Genomic DNA, 14,103 nt, shown 5'->3' on the forward strand with positions numbered 1-14,103 from the left:
TGGAAAACTTGAGTTTTATGAGGTGATTGCTAAACAGTGCTATAAAATAGTTCTATCCTAGCTGTATAATTTGCACAGTTGGTTTAAAGACTCGCTTTTCCATAATAAATGCTTACTTTTGGCAACACTCTTGAAAAAGCACTCAAAGCTTCAGTCCCTCACAGCAGTCTTTTATGTTCAGTGGCAGTTGAGTTTTTCTCACTATCTGTCCCTCTCCATCACTGTTATATGGACAGGATGAGATGTATAAAGTGACGAATGACAGTAAACCTGGGAGTTCTCTCTCCTCAGTATGTCCTACTCTCACCCTTACAGACAAGTATGGCATCTGCACCATTGTGATCTAAAAAGTACTGAATAGTATCCAAAAAGAAGAACATAGAGAAAAAAAAAGAAAAATTGGTTGGGATTCCTGTAGGGGAAAAAAAAACCCAGTGTAAACCAGGTAAACAAGGTGGATAGGTATGGTGGTCTGTATTGCTGGTTTTAAAGGGTATTTGGACAAAGGGTATTCTGGTATGGTTGGTTAACCATGCAGCTAAACCAGCTTGAAACCAGTTAAAGTTGAAGACAGCTAAACAAGCACAAAATATCTTGAGTAAGAGACCACCTAAAGCAGATCTATTCTTGCTAGGTAAGATCAGTAAACTATTTTAGGCTTGTTTTCAGCACACACCCCAACATGTAGTAAAATTGTTCACTTTATTACTCACAAATAGTGTTTACAGGTTTGATTATAATCAACAATGGTATCTCACAGCCAATTTGTACATTGTATTACACGGTGGCTAATTTCTGTGATGGTTAAGTTCAGGGGCGGGGTTAGTACACCTTCGTATCCTTTGTACGAATTCCTATAAATTTGCCACCACATAAAATATGTATGATTTTTATCAAGTCGTATGAATTTGTACGAGTGAAGTCATTCGAATTTGCCACCTTGTTATATATAACTGGCGTAAGGTTCGATTTAACTGGCGTTCAATAGTTAAAAAGTGCTTATAAATCTGTCAAGTTATGTTTATATTGAAATATAATGTTTTACCAACCTGGTAAATGTGCAGAATGTGCATATTCTGTGCAACTCTGTTTTTTCACCCCAGTTTTGAGAGAAATGTCCATTGAGTGGCACAAAAAGACAGGTTCAATATGTGAACACTGGAACATTACCTATATCACGTTGCGGCAGTTCAGAATTAAAATATCTGTGGAATGTTGTTAAAAGTTTATGCTCTATCATGCTGGAAATACGCCCTATACCAAATCCAACTCTAAACCTACCTGACAGTGTTAACAAATGCAAAACTTATATAAAAACACCATTTGCTGATGCAACCGTGCCATTTCAGCTTCCCTTTTTGGGAATTTGAACTGTTTTGTCAAACTGCAGTTACTCAGGATTCAAACTGGAGCTCCTCGCCCCTCAAGTACATCTCTATCCTCCAAACAACAAACATACCGTCTATGAAAACCCATAAGATACGAAGCTGCATATGTGTAATGCTAACAGATGCATCGGTTTTCAAATCTCCCAGCATATTAATACTGTTTTGAAGTCATAACATGATATTCTTCAAGTAATTTTGCAAAAATAATTAAGCTTTTGAAAAGTGCACCAAGGTACGCTTACATCATGAGACAAGGTAGTGTTTTACAGGGGTTCAGTTGATAAGCCAATTCAGAGACATTTTGTGGGCAAAAAAGGTCAACAGTGTATAGATATATAAAGCACGTCTCAAACAAAAGTCACTTTAAAACCTCTGTCAGCACAGCCAAATCACATGACCAAACATAAACATTTTGGGGAACTCCTGAACATGGAGATTCCTATTGACAGGACTGGATTTCACAGAGCAATGGTAAATTTAGGTCATCTAAAAACAACCAAATTTTTGAGTGCGCTTGCTTTATATTACCTTGCACAGCCTGGAGTTTGTGAGTCTGTATGATGATACAGAGCTGGAGCACCAGCTGAGGTGCGCTCTCCAGGAACGTGGCCAGAAGATGGAGCATGCTGACGTCAGCATACTCGTACACCATCCTCCAGTAGAACCTCCAGCGGTCATTCTCTCCGCTCTGCCTGCTCCTGATGCCCAGATAGATCGTGTGGAAGTACCTGTGCGAGACAGGAAGAAAACCTGTTTAAAACCCCTCTCTCTGAACTCAATGACAGGGCGGAATCAGCTTCTGTGACAGACAGGCGGCTCGAATATCTCAATGTTTGGTCTGTGTTTCTTTTCAACGTGACCTAACAACCAGACAGACTGTTTCAGGCTATGTTAGTCTCCGTGCTGTTTTGTAAACAAGATCTGCTGTGGATAGGCCGTTTTGAACTGCTGGTGAATTATATTATTTAATGTCAAAGCTGATGACTCAACACAATATCTCAAAATGATTCAACCAAAAATGGAACATTATGTTATTGTAATATGTATAGTTAAACACAGAATTCTTTATAATGTGTGCTAACACTTTGCACGAATAGGACACAAATTTGACTCTTTTTTTTCATCTTTAACAAATGATCATTGAAATTTATCGTTAACTTAAAATTAAAGGAAGTTAACTGATATATTTTAATTACTGCTGTCAAACAATTAATCAAATCAAATAAAAGTTTTAGACTGTGTTTATTATGTGTATATAAATATTCACACATACAGTATATATTTATATTATTATTAACATATTTTTTCTTAACAAAATACACGCACGTGTTTGTATTTATATATAAATAAAATACACAGTACAGATTATTATGTAAGCAAAAACCTTTATTTTGGATCACGATTTTATTTAAAAAAATTTTTTGCAATTTTAATACATGCAAACAGTTTAAAAGTTTTTTTTATATACAGCAGAATAAATGAACATCAAAAATAAAATTTTAAAATAAAAAAAACTAAACAAAATAGTAAATTCAGGGGCGACACAAAAAGAAGAAACTCGCTACAGTTAAAAGAATATTATTTCAATAGACTGTGAAAATGATGAAGATACTATAGTTCAATTGTTAAATAGAGTTGAATATGTTAACATCTCTTATGTGGGACAAGCCATATTTCCATTTCAGCAAAGAGACATGTGACATCTTTAAAACAAGCTACCCTTTATGCTAGGTAACATACTGTATCTAATAGTTCTCACAACAAAAACACTGGATGTGTCTAAAACGCTTTTAAAAAAACATCATGGGACACCAAAGTGTTCTGTATAAATGGAAAGTGCCTGTAACTATTATATTAAAAGAAAGTAAAGAAGCTAAATTATTAAAGGTTTTGTGAGTGAATCTTGGTGAGGACGTCTGTGGTTGGAAGGAACTCACCTCTTCATGGGCCTTTCTGCCCCTTTAGGCATACAGAGCTGTTCATTTGCTTGTAATGAAAAGAGTTCCTATGCATAAACTGAGGTATTTTAAACTAATTATCACATCTATATTTACCTTTCTTGTCTCCCTCCTATGATTCAAATGTAAATTTACATTTTTAATATGCACCTTTGCAGTAAGGTAAAGAATACAGATGAGCTTATAATTCTTGTATACGCCTCAAATAGTATATTTACAGATATTTAACATTTAACAAAGAAACCAAAAGCGATTCTATTACATAATGTGCAAAACGCTATTACTATATTCACATGCGATCACTTATTAGGAAAATTGGATTTTGCTTGCTGTCCTGGAAGAATTTCTTATAGGCCTACTTACTAAATATCTTTGCTTGGAACACCAATTAGTCATTTTAAAAATCGAATCTATATTTTATGGTACCAACTCGACAAGCTGCAGCAATAAACAAATTCTCTTTTAAAAAGTATTGCTCACAGAAAGGTGGGAAATCTGTAGGAATTGCTATGGCAACACTGGCCTCTTTGCCAAAAAAAAAACAACGACAACGCAGAAAGTTGAACAAACCCGCTGCTTTCACAGGAAAAGAAAGAATGTGACAGTCTGTTGCAGACAAACGCACTCATAATGAGCGACTGCGACACAAAGACGTTTTAAAAGCGCTGTGTCATCTGCTTACAGTAATGGATTGCTGGTGAATGGTGTTAAGGTCTCTCAGTCTGAGGTGTGTTACTGTGGCCCTTGGGTTAGTGTGATGCTAAAATCGGTGATGTGTCTTTGCCAAGCGACCTGCGTTTTTCCCCAGAAATCCCCACTGTGTAGTTTACCCTTTGACCCTAATAGGCATCCAGCCAAGAACAGGCACACGCTTCCACTTACACACACTTATTCTCTCTCCCCAGAGATTCATTAACAGTAAGTTAAGAGCACTGCGTCAGCTTGTTACTGTTACTTTAACAAGAGGGTTTCCCTAAATCCACTCACAATCTACAGTATTTTTATTGAATACGAAGGGGGGAAAAACAAAAAGACACGTGTACGAACGCTTATGGGGGATATAGTCTTGTTTGCACAATGTTTTGTCATTGATTTCTTTGAGAGTGGCTGCCGCCCACTCTTGTCTGCCAGATTCTCTCTGCTAGTTTGTACTTTGATCATTTGTATGCAAAGCATGATTTTATAGTACACTACTTGCCGACTTCAATCAATTCAGAGGCAATGAGTTTACAAGTAAAAGATAAAGGATACGTTGACTTATGGACAGAAAAAAAATAGTTCACTAAGGTAAATCTGGAGCAGTACACTCATATCAGACGGAAACAGCATGCCTTGAGGTATTGTGTTTGTTTCTCGAATAAAAATGCTTGAATATAAATGCATACAAAACACTGTATCAACATCTTGCCCGCCTGTTATTGCTTCAAGCTTACTCTAGGTCAGTGTTTCTCATGCGCTTTGAACCCTGAACCTGTTTAATTTATACTGTTTAATATATAAATAAAATTTATGACTATAGAAATGTTAGAGCTGTCAAGAAATTACAAGAATGTTTAATAATGAATAAAAATTTAAAATTGTAGGGATAAATATATATATATATATATATATATATATATATATATATATATATATATATATATATATATATATATATATATATATAATTGTGTAAATGTGTGAATTTAGGACTTAAAATAATAGAGCTGTCAAGACTAGAAGAAATAATAATAATAATAATAATAATAATAATAATAAAAACATTTCTAGATGAAATCATGTATAAAATATATATTTTAAAAGAAATAATACATATGAAATAAACTGAAATAAAACATATGAAATAAAACTGAAATAAATCATGATTATTTATTTTTGAATCCTTTTAGAATTTATAATAATTAATATTATAAAAATAATTAAGAAAATAAATAAGCAAATACATACATACATAAGCCAGAAGTAATGATTAAAAAAAATATTAGGTCAGTAAAAATTATTTATAATAATTAACATTGATAACTGTAAAAACATAATTTGTACAAATAAAAATAACTGTATGAATGAATAATGGGTACTTTTCCAGACTGCTTCCATTTCAGAGGAAGCTCAAGTCCGTTAAACCATAATATAGATTTTTTTTTTTTTTTTGCGAATCATTGCAATAATGGTCATTTTAAGAACATTTGTAATCATTCAGGATGATATTAAGTAGGAGTTAACACAAGCACATTTCTGGTTTGGTGTCAATGAAGCTGTGATGGCGCTGTGTGGCTGTAAGATAAAACAGTTAGGAAACACTGTTCTAGATGTGTCAGGTTGGATGTTCACGGTATCAAACCATGGCCTATTTTTTGATACTGTCTTGCCTTCACAATGTGTAGGCCCAGAATTTCCTACGGATCCTCAACAGATAGCAGAGCTAAAACATGAAGGCTTAAATAAAACCCAATTCACCCAAAGGCGCAAGTAAAGACACTATTCAAAAAGAAATAAAGCAATGATGGCAGATTAGGTCTTTAGATTGTGTTCTCTGGCTCTGCCTATCAGTAGTGGCTGATTCAAAAGAAAACAATGACAAAAGTACCGCAGTCGCCTGGTGCAGAGCAGCAGGGTCGCGGTATGATTTTCCATCTGACCTTAAGAGCGGGCGTCTGTCCAGCTTTTTTATCAGATAAGTGGGCTTCAGAAGAGGCCTGCGCTTGAAAACTCGCAGTCTCCTGGCATTTCCACCACTCACCCTAAAGGCCAAACTAAGAGAGGCCTCTCATATGGCTGTTGTTTGGATTTCAGATAAGCCACGGGTTGTCTATGTTTCCGTCTCTGCAATATGTATCTCCTTCTTATACGGTCCACCTGAAACCACGAGTCCAAGAGGTCTGGCCAGCCACTGCATCATATTACTGCATGCTGCTTAAAGCATGCTATCTACCTAATCCCCATTCAGAATGGGATTAGACAGATGTTGATGTGCATCCTCTTGCCATGATTGGATTATTCCTGCATCTCAGCACTACACCAATCAGAAGGGTGGGAGGTAACATAAAAAAAGCCAAATTGCTTAAGGAAATCATAATGATTCATGCATACATTCAGATCAGTCAAAGACCACCATGTGCAGAGGTGTAAAAAAACAAACAAATAAAAAAAAACCTTCTAAAATTTCACAGATTTTTTTCACAATGTTTTTTTCTGATCTTTTTTTAAGAAACCGATTGATTCGTTAACTCAATAATAATTTTATAATACATAAACTAGTTAATAATAATTAAAAATTAAATAAAAATCACAAAACTAAGTATATCAGTTTAATTTTAGTTTATTTTATTCAATTTCATTTTAAAGGAAAAGTTCACCCAACCATGGAAATTATTGTCATCATTTACTTGCTCTCATTTTCTTTCAAATAATTATTTTCTTTCAATCCAAAAGGTCATAAAGGCAGCCTAAAATAAATCTATTAATTATATACATTAATGAAAATAGGGCTTAGATCCTTTTGAGGTAGGAGTGTTTTTGTTTTGGTGATTTCAAATATCAACATTGGCTACCAGAAGACATAAAAGGAGAATGAAGACTTCAGTTCTATATTAAAACTGTTGGTTTGGTCATGCTGATCTGAGGCCTGTAGTTGTGCACTTCCAATCTCAAGAAAAGACGCTTCTTCTTCCTGCTGACATTTTTCTCCTTCTCTTCAGGCTAGGGGCCTCCTTTTTATCACTGTCTCATTTAAACTCCCCAACCATCGCTGCTACTGGCCATCACAAACACTCACAAGTGCACCATCCCTTGGCAGCTTGGAGCTAAGCGCTTCTCTAACCTGTCAATCAGGTATTAGAAAACAGCCCTGTGAGTGTATATATATATATATATATATATATATATATATATATATATATATATATACACACACACACACACACAGTATGTATAAAACAGCTATTTCACGAGTTCGCACTTATATATAATCAATCATAGTAGCGTTAAAAGTAAGCGTGTTTGGCGTGCTGTCAGGGAGAGGGCTCAGAACTCGGCGGACTACTGAGTCCAGAGTTTTTTCCTTTTGTCCATGAAAAGCAGACAGGGCTCGGCGTCCAACCTGATCCCTGAGTGCCCCCCCTTCCCCGAGAGGGAATAGTAGAACTAGGAGGAATGGAGATTGGGGTTGTGGAGGGATGCTATGAAAGAGATATCGAGGGAAAAGGGTTGTGTGAATTTATAGGAGGCTTCTGTTGCTCTGGTTGGATAATGGCATGATTAGGAAACGACAAGCCAGCCGGGTTAATTATCAGCGAGTGCTCCTCCCAAAAATTGTTTATAGCTCATTTAAATTGTAATAATGGTATAAATTGTAGTTTATATTAATCCAAGTTCCAAGCCTTTCTTTTTTGTATCAATACATCTCAGAATCCTGAATCATTGGACTACCACTCCATTCACAGGCCAACATAAAAAAAAGAAAAAAAACGTCAGGATCTGTGGGCAGTGTATGGTTATTTCAGGCTGAATGCACATCCTCCTGACCAGGGAATGAACCCTCCATAGTACACTTACATTATGAATGGGGATTGGGTCATTGTTTATTCATAACAGTTCGATTGAGATCCCAAAGTCTCTTTCTCTTCCAGCACACCAAAGTTTATAGACAGACAGGTCATTTCTAGGCAGTAACACTATATTGTTTTTGACTTTTTTTGGTCAGGATAAATTTCTTAAAGTTGTTGAAAGGTATTTTATTCATGTTTTAGATACCAAGTGAGCCATAAATACTACTACCCTTCAACAAGTTTTATATATGCCTATGCATCAAGTTTGCAGTGTATCTGTTACGGTCAAATCATTCTTCCTCTTCAAATGTAGCTCTCTCGTCCCTATATACCTTGCTCACAGGTGGTCACTCATTGAGATTCAGAGGAGAGAAATTCAATCAATAAAGCTGCACTGGACCGTCATGGTAAGGAATCATATGCTCTACTATCCACTGAAGTTATACGTGCAATAACTTCAACCGATTTAGGTTTATACGCTGAGGTTATTGAGTGACATGCATTTCCAGGCAGACTTTTCACGCCCGAAAGAACTTGACCTGTTAATGGCAACAGGAGGAGCAGTCAGTGAGGAACAGGACTTTGCTTTTACAGTGAAGGCGAGCAGGACGGCTGCAGATGCTCTACAGGACACATGAGGGAACGTGCCTGCTCTTCATCTGGTTTCTGGGCGCCTGGGGTCCACGCGCCACCAGAGGTAGGATTACGCTGTGTTGGTGTCAACTTAAGCAAACTAAAACTCTCGAAAGAAAGTGCAACTTTCTGAAAAAGCACCTTGATGATTAATTTATTGCCAAGCAATACTATATACTGTTTTAAAAAGCAATCTGCTAGAACTCAAAAAAAAAAAACGTCGGCAAGTAACGGCTGTGACGATGATTTAACAGCCATCATCACAAGTGAAAGATTACACTCACAGCAATATGCTGGCAATGCATGGAACGATGCCTGCTCGACTCCGACTCGCTGTAAAGTAATATCAGTATCACTGTGTAGGCAGCGTGCTGTCACACAATGGTGGATGGACTGATGCCACGCTCTGATGGCATGTAAGAGACGGCTAGGAGGAGGACGTGTGTTTGATATACTGCGTGCTACTCACACTGTGTGGCTTCCTTCAACAGTCACATGAGTCAATACAACTCTGACCTTTCATGGTTGTGGACTACGATACAAACAGGCAACAAGGTTGTATTTTTCCATTTAGAGCATAACGCCTCTTGACCTTGCTGCTTTTCTGTCTGTGTAATGCAAGATGAGTAATCCTAGCATTCAACACTGGCCCTTCCTGTGGAAAATACAAGCATATCTTATCCATCCTACCAAGCCAAGCCATACAGCAGTGTTTATTTAAATACTACTGTTTGAAAGTTTGGTAAGATTTTAATTGTCTGTAAAAGATGCTTGCTCATCATGGTTATGTGTATTTAAACAGTAAATTTGGGGAAAATGATCACAATTTAAAATGATTGCTTCCTATTTTAATATTTTAAAGTGTAATTTAGTCCTGGCATAATGCCAGTCTTCCTTCAGGAATCAGGCTAATATGCTGATTTGGTGCTCAAGAAACATTTCTTATTTATTATCAATGTTGAAACCAATTGTTTTGCTTAATATTTATGTGGAAACTAAATTATTTGGATTCTTTGATGAACAACATTTACTTGACAGAAATCTTTGGTAGTATGTCTGTACAAATTTTTTATCAATTTAATACATACAAAATATATATATATATATATATATATATATATATATATATATATATATATATATATATATATATATATATATATAAGGTGACCATAGATCCTCTTTTTCCCGAGTATATCTATATCTATATTTCTTAAAATATTCTGGTTTGGTTTCATATTTACTGAAAGTAATGACTAAAAAGTAGTTTGTCCAATAATATGCAGGCATTGTACATAACCAACCAAATTATGTCATACAACGACAGTGCTGCTTCAGAATAAACACACCTATATATATGCGTATTTCCATTTATTTGGCAGTTCTCTGTAGATCCTACCTCTTCATGTACCATGATTGGTTGATTCTGTAGAACATGTCTGAGAAAAAATACATATACTGGTATAGTTTATTAGTTTACTAGTATCTGATGTGGATTAGTACTTGGTGGACCAGTAAAGCCATGTTGTTCACTAGCAAGTTTAGTGGTTGAACATGGTGTTCTAGTTACAAAGCTTGAACACAATCCCTGAAGACCAGAATCCAAAGCACATGCTACACATGCTAATACATCCAATGTTGACCAGCTATTTTGGTCTTTTCAGCTAGAATGGCACTCAGTGTACCCACAGAATAAATGTCTCAAGGCATAGCTAAAAATCCAGCGTGGCAGCAGACATAAGTTTGGACCGAAAATCTAAACTTCCACACGGCCCTTGGGGCTCGTTGCAGACAGGAGGCCAGAATTCAATATACTTACACAGCTGCCCAAAGCCCATCCAGTGATAAATGTCTGCTGTCCAGTTGCCAAGAGGGACCGACTCATTCCAAATCAATTGAACCTTGTTATTCACCAATTACGCCCATCTTTTTGCTGCATGATGACGGAAAGAAGGTCACTGGCACACGACGCATCATAAATACTCACCGGAGCTGAATATTGCTGTGTACTAAATTCTTGACACGGCCCATCTTTCGTGCATTTACCAGTCACTGCAGGAACATAAGTTAGAAGCTAGTGACGAGAACTGCAGCGGCCAAAAAGAATTTACAGTGGAAAGAAATCCATGAGTGACAGCAACATTACCAGCCAAAAAATACCAAGCAACAATAGTACGGTTGGATCCACAACAGGCCCAATGTGATAATTGGGGATTTAATTATTAAACTCATAATAGATTCATAATAAACATTCAGTTCCTTCAAATTTATTCACACACCCACACTCCAGACATAATTCAATCAAATGCGATTTGGTTTTCAAGAGCTCACATTTAAAAATGACTGTATAATATCCTTTAATTATGAGATTAATAATGATAGCAGTTAGTCATGCTGCGTAATGGAAGCTTAAATCTCACAAAAAAAGCTAATTGGGAGATTGGAGAATGAGGTTTTGGTTGCCTGATATGCAGTTGGTCTAAAATAGATCGGTCAGCAAGCCATGGAGAACCATGTCATTCGCTCACGCCAGAGGGAAGATTCAGCTGTGTCATTAGAAGAAGTGTGACGCCATGACAGTGCATGTGCACGGTTCACAAACGAAAGAGCAAGAACAATGGAGAGAAAGATGACAGCGAGTTGCCCCACGCACGCAGTGACCAAATACGACCTAGCTCAGGGGCTGCTGGGTAGGTTCTTTTCCTGGTAAATGTAGCCTTCATTAGATGCACAGAGAGCCAGTGCCTGCAAGCTAAACCACACTCGGAAACTGGTGAGGGACCAGAGTTTCTTGTTTATGACAAACTATAACTTCCTGTCTCCCTGTCTGATACACACAAAGGCTGTCCCATAAGTCCTATAAACATGCAAACTACCATTGCTTGCAAGAAAAAGAATATTTTTACAAGCAGCATGTGCTGCTTCATCATTGAAAAATGTTAGAAGACATTTGGAAGCTTTGTATTCTACAATGGATTGGTGGTAAATAACCATATCATCCTGCACTCTTTTTGTTTTCTGTTTTAAAAATATCTTGCTATTGCAAAGGGGTGGATGATATAATCACGATATCAGCAATTTATTTCATGGTAACGATAAGGTCTTTAATATATAAAAATAATAGAAATTTCTAAAAATCAGTCTAAATTTAGAAACAACAACAACTAAAGAATAAGAAACTAACTGGTAGCAATAGGACAAAATTAAATACTACAGTACAACAAATAAATAAGAAATGCTATATACACTGCATAAAGCAATCAAACGTATAAAACCACTGTGTAATTAAATATCTATTTCTTCTTATTAAACTTACAAAAGTGATATGGCCAGAACAGTGAGACATTTTCTGTTTTGTTGTTTGATTAACATGAATGACGGACAGCAGGAATATTACACTGCTGTCACTACAAGATCTCCAATATACTGTTACACATGTTTTCCTTCTCAGCTTTTTGCTTTCACTTAAGACCTAAATTACTGTTTTTACAAGGATACTTGCAAAGATGGACATTTCAAGTGATTGCGTTTCAAACTGCAAACACATACTATCATTAAGAACAGCAACATCATGTGAGTGTGTAACCAAGATCAAGATGAAAGTCCAAGACTCAACGTTTTCCCGATGTCTACCAGTATTTCCCCAACCCCTATTAAGAAACCTCATGAGAAATTGCAAACAATTCAATTTGGGAACGAACTGTCCGAATGAATTAAACCGAATCATAAACAATTTCTTTTTGCAAACCAATTATATCAGAAGAGTGATTCTGATTCTAACCAGCTGAATGACTAAACAAATGGCATGATTGTTCAAATATTATCAGATAAATTTTTTTCAGATTGGTATAGTCAGTCCCACTGACACAGAGATTTATCAGTGATATTTTATTGGGGCAAAATGGAATTTCACTGAGGCTCGTGCCCCAGTAAAAGAGTCTAGCAAAGCCCCTGGGCTATACTTCAGAATCAACACAGAGTCACTGTGCAGTAAAAACCATTCTAGAGAAAAACATTTGGCCTCTGAATTTTTCCATAGTGGGGAGAACACTAATGTGCTCTATAAACTGTTAAATGTGCGTACAGAATAGATGGCCGTCATAATTCGGTATGCAAATATGCACATAAGAAAGAAGACCAATCACAGTACGGCACCGTCAAATACTACAATGACATCATACTTGTTAGCAATCAACAAATTATCCCTCATCCTCCAAAAAACAGTGCCGCCTTGCAAAGCTGTAAACAGACTAATCATGGCACACAGAAAAACTGAAGACAGCTTTTTTTTCCCTTTGAAGTAATTAAAATATTTTTCATCATCACACTCAATCATGGATTTCTCTGCAACAGTGTCTCTTCCCTGTTCTTATAAAGAGAAATGGCTGTGTGAGGGAAACACAGCGAGAGTGCAGAGAGCGACAGAGAGAGAGAGCAGGAAAGACAGTGTGTGTGTAAGTGTGAGTGTGCACACATGAGTGATTTAGAAAATTACATTCAGCCTGTGGTAACGTCCAGGCACGTTCCAGTGGCCTCACAGCACTCCTCAACTCACTCATCCTGCCTGATTCACCTTCACCAGACTCTCAGTTAACAGCCCCACAGGAAACACTGGATACTGGGCCACGGCCCCATGAATAACGAATTCAACGGCCCTTAAATACAACAGCAGGCGATTAACGAAATGATTAATATTCATGCGTCGATGCCAGCTGATATATACAGGATGCATGCAGTAGAGCATAATATCTGCTCTATATTTTCAAGCCGGCTGACGTTAAACACTCCATTTGACCTGGGTTAGACCTACGGTTCAGTGTGGTGGATTTTTGGTAAAAGCCCGGTGTAGAAACTCAAAGATCGGCCAAGAAATAGAAATGTACATTCATTAACCTTCATTTGAGAGCTCCACAATAGTCCTTCTAAATAAACCAAAGAAGACTCGCAGGAATACTCCACTTACGAGAACGAATGAATCACACTGTTTTGTTCGTCTCTGAGCAGCAAGGCCTCTGAATAACAAATCAGCCTTTTGCCTCCATTTAATCCTCGTATCTGTATTTCTGCTGATAAGAAAGCTGTACATGAAAAAAAGGTCACAGTAAAACACAAATCAGAACTCACCTATTTCATACTTGCTTATTCATACCGCTGTTCATCAATCAACCCCTATCTGAACTCTTCTAAGTGGTGTGCTGAACACAAATTAGAGCAATTCTTAAGTTCCCTTCAGGTCGTAAACAGTAGCACAATAGGCCACTAACTGAAACTTACTAGAGCTGGTATTATACTACAAATCATACATTTCAGATTGATTTTATATACATATATATATATATCATCAGTCTGGGCAATGATTAAGTAAGGCATAATCAATGGCTAGCCATGCATTAAAGGATTTTAAATACACAATGTAGAGGCTAAGAACTGCTTACACAAAGTGCAAGTGTAAAAGTGACGATTATTTTCGTCAGTTGGGTCTTCTTTGCACTAACATTCTGTCCACTACATATAAGACATAGAGATGAAATAGTGTGGTAATATCGCATTTATTTGAATGAATTATTTGAATTAATT

The 14,103-nt window shown here is 36.6% G+C and overlaps 1 protein-coding gene and 1 long non-coding RNA gene across 2 annotated transcripts in view; one reads left to right on the forward strand and one right to left on the reverse strand.

Annotated features, from left to right (window-relative positions):
• The window catches only part of xkr4 (XK related 4), a 47,947-nt gene that overhangs the window by 14,523 nt on the left and 19,321 nt on the right, over positions 1–14,103 (reverse strand). Inside the window, exon 2 of the mRNA XM_043264396.1 lies at positions 1,917–2,116. Coding sequence (XP_043120331.1) covers positions 1,917–2,116 — 200 coding nt within the window. The remainder of the gene's footprint in view (positions 1–1,916; positions 2,117–14,103) is intronic.
• Positions 4,403–8,658, forward strand: LOC122362827. The gene is made up of 4 exons (XR_006253165.1): positions 4,403–4,683; positions 7,045–7,177; positions 8,237–8,300; positions 8,403–8,658. It is a non-coding gene; the product is annotated as an uncharacterized LOC122362827 (long non-coding RNA).

Source organism: Puntigrus tetrazona, chromosome 2 (assembly GCF_018831695.1).
Source record: "Puntigrus tetrazona isolate hp1 chromosome 2, ASM1883169v1, whole genome shotgun sequence".
Lineage (NCBI taxonomy): Eukaryota > Metazoa > Chordata > Actinopteri > Cypriniformes > Cyprinidae > Puntigrus > Puntigrus tetrazona.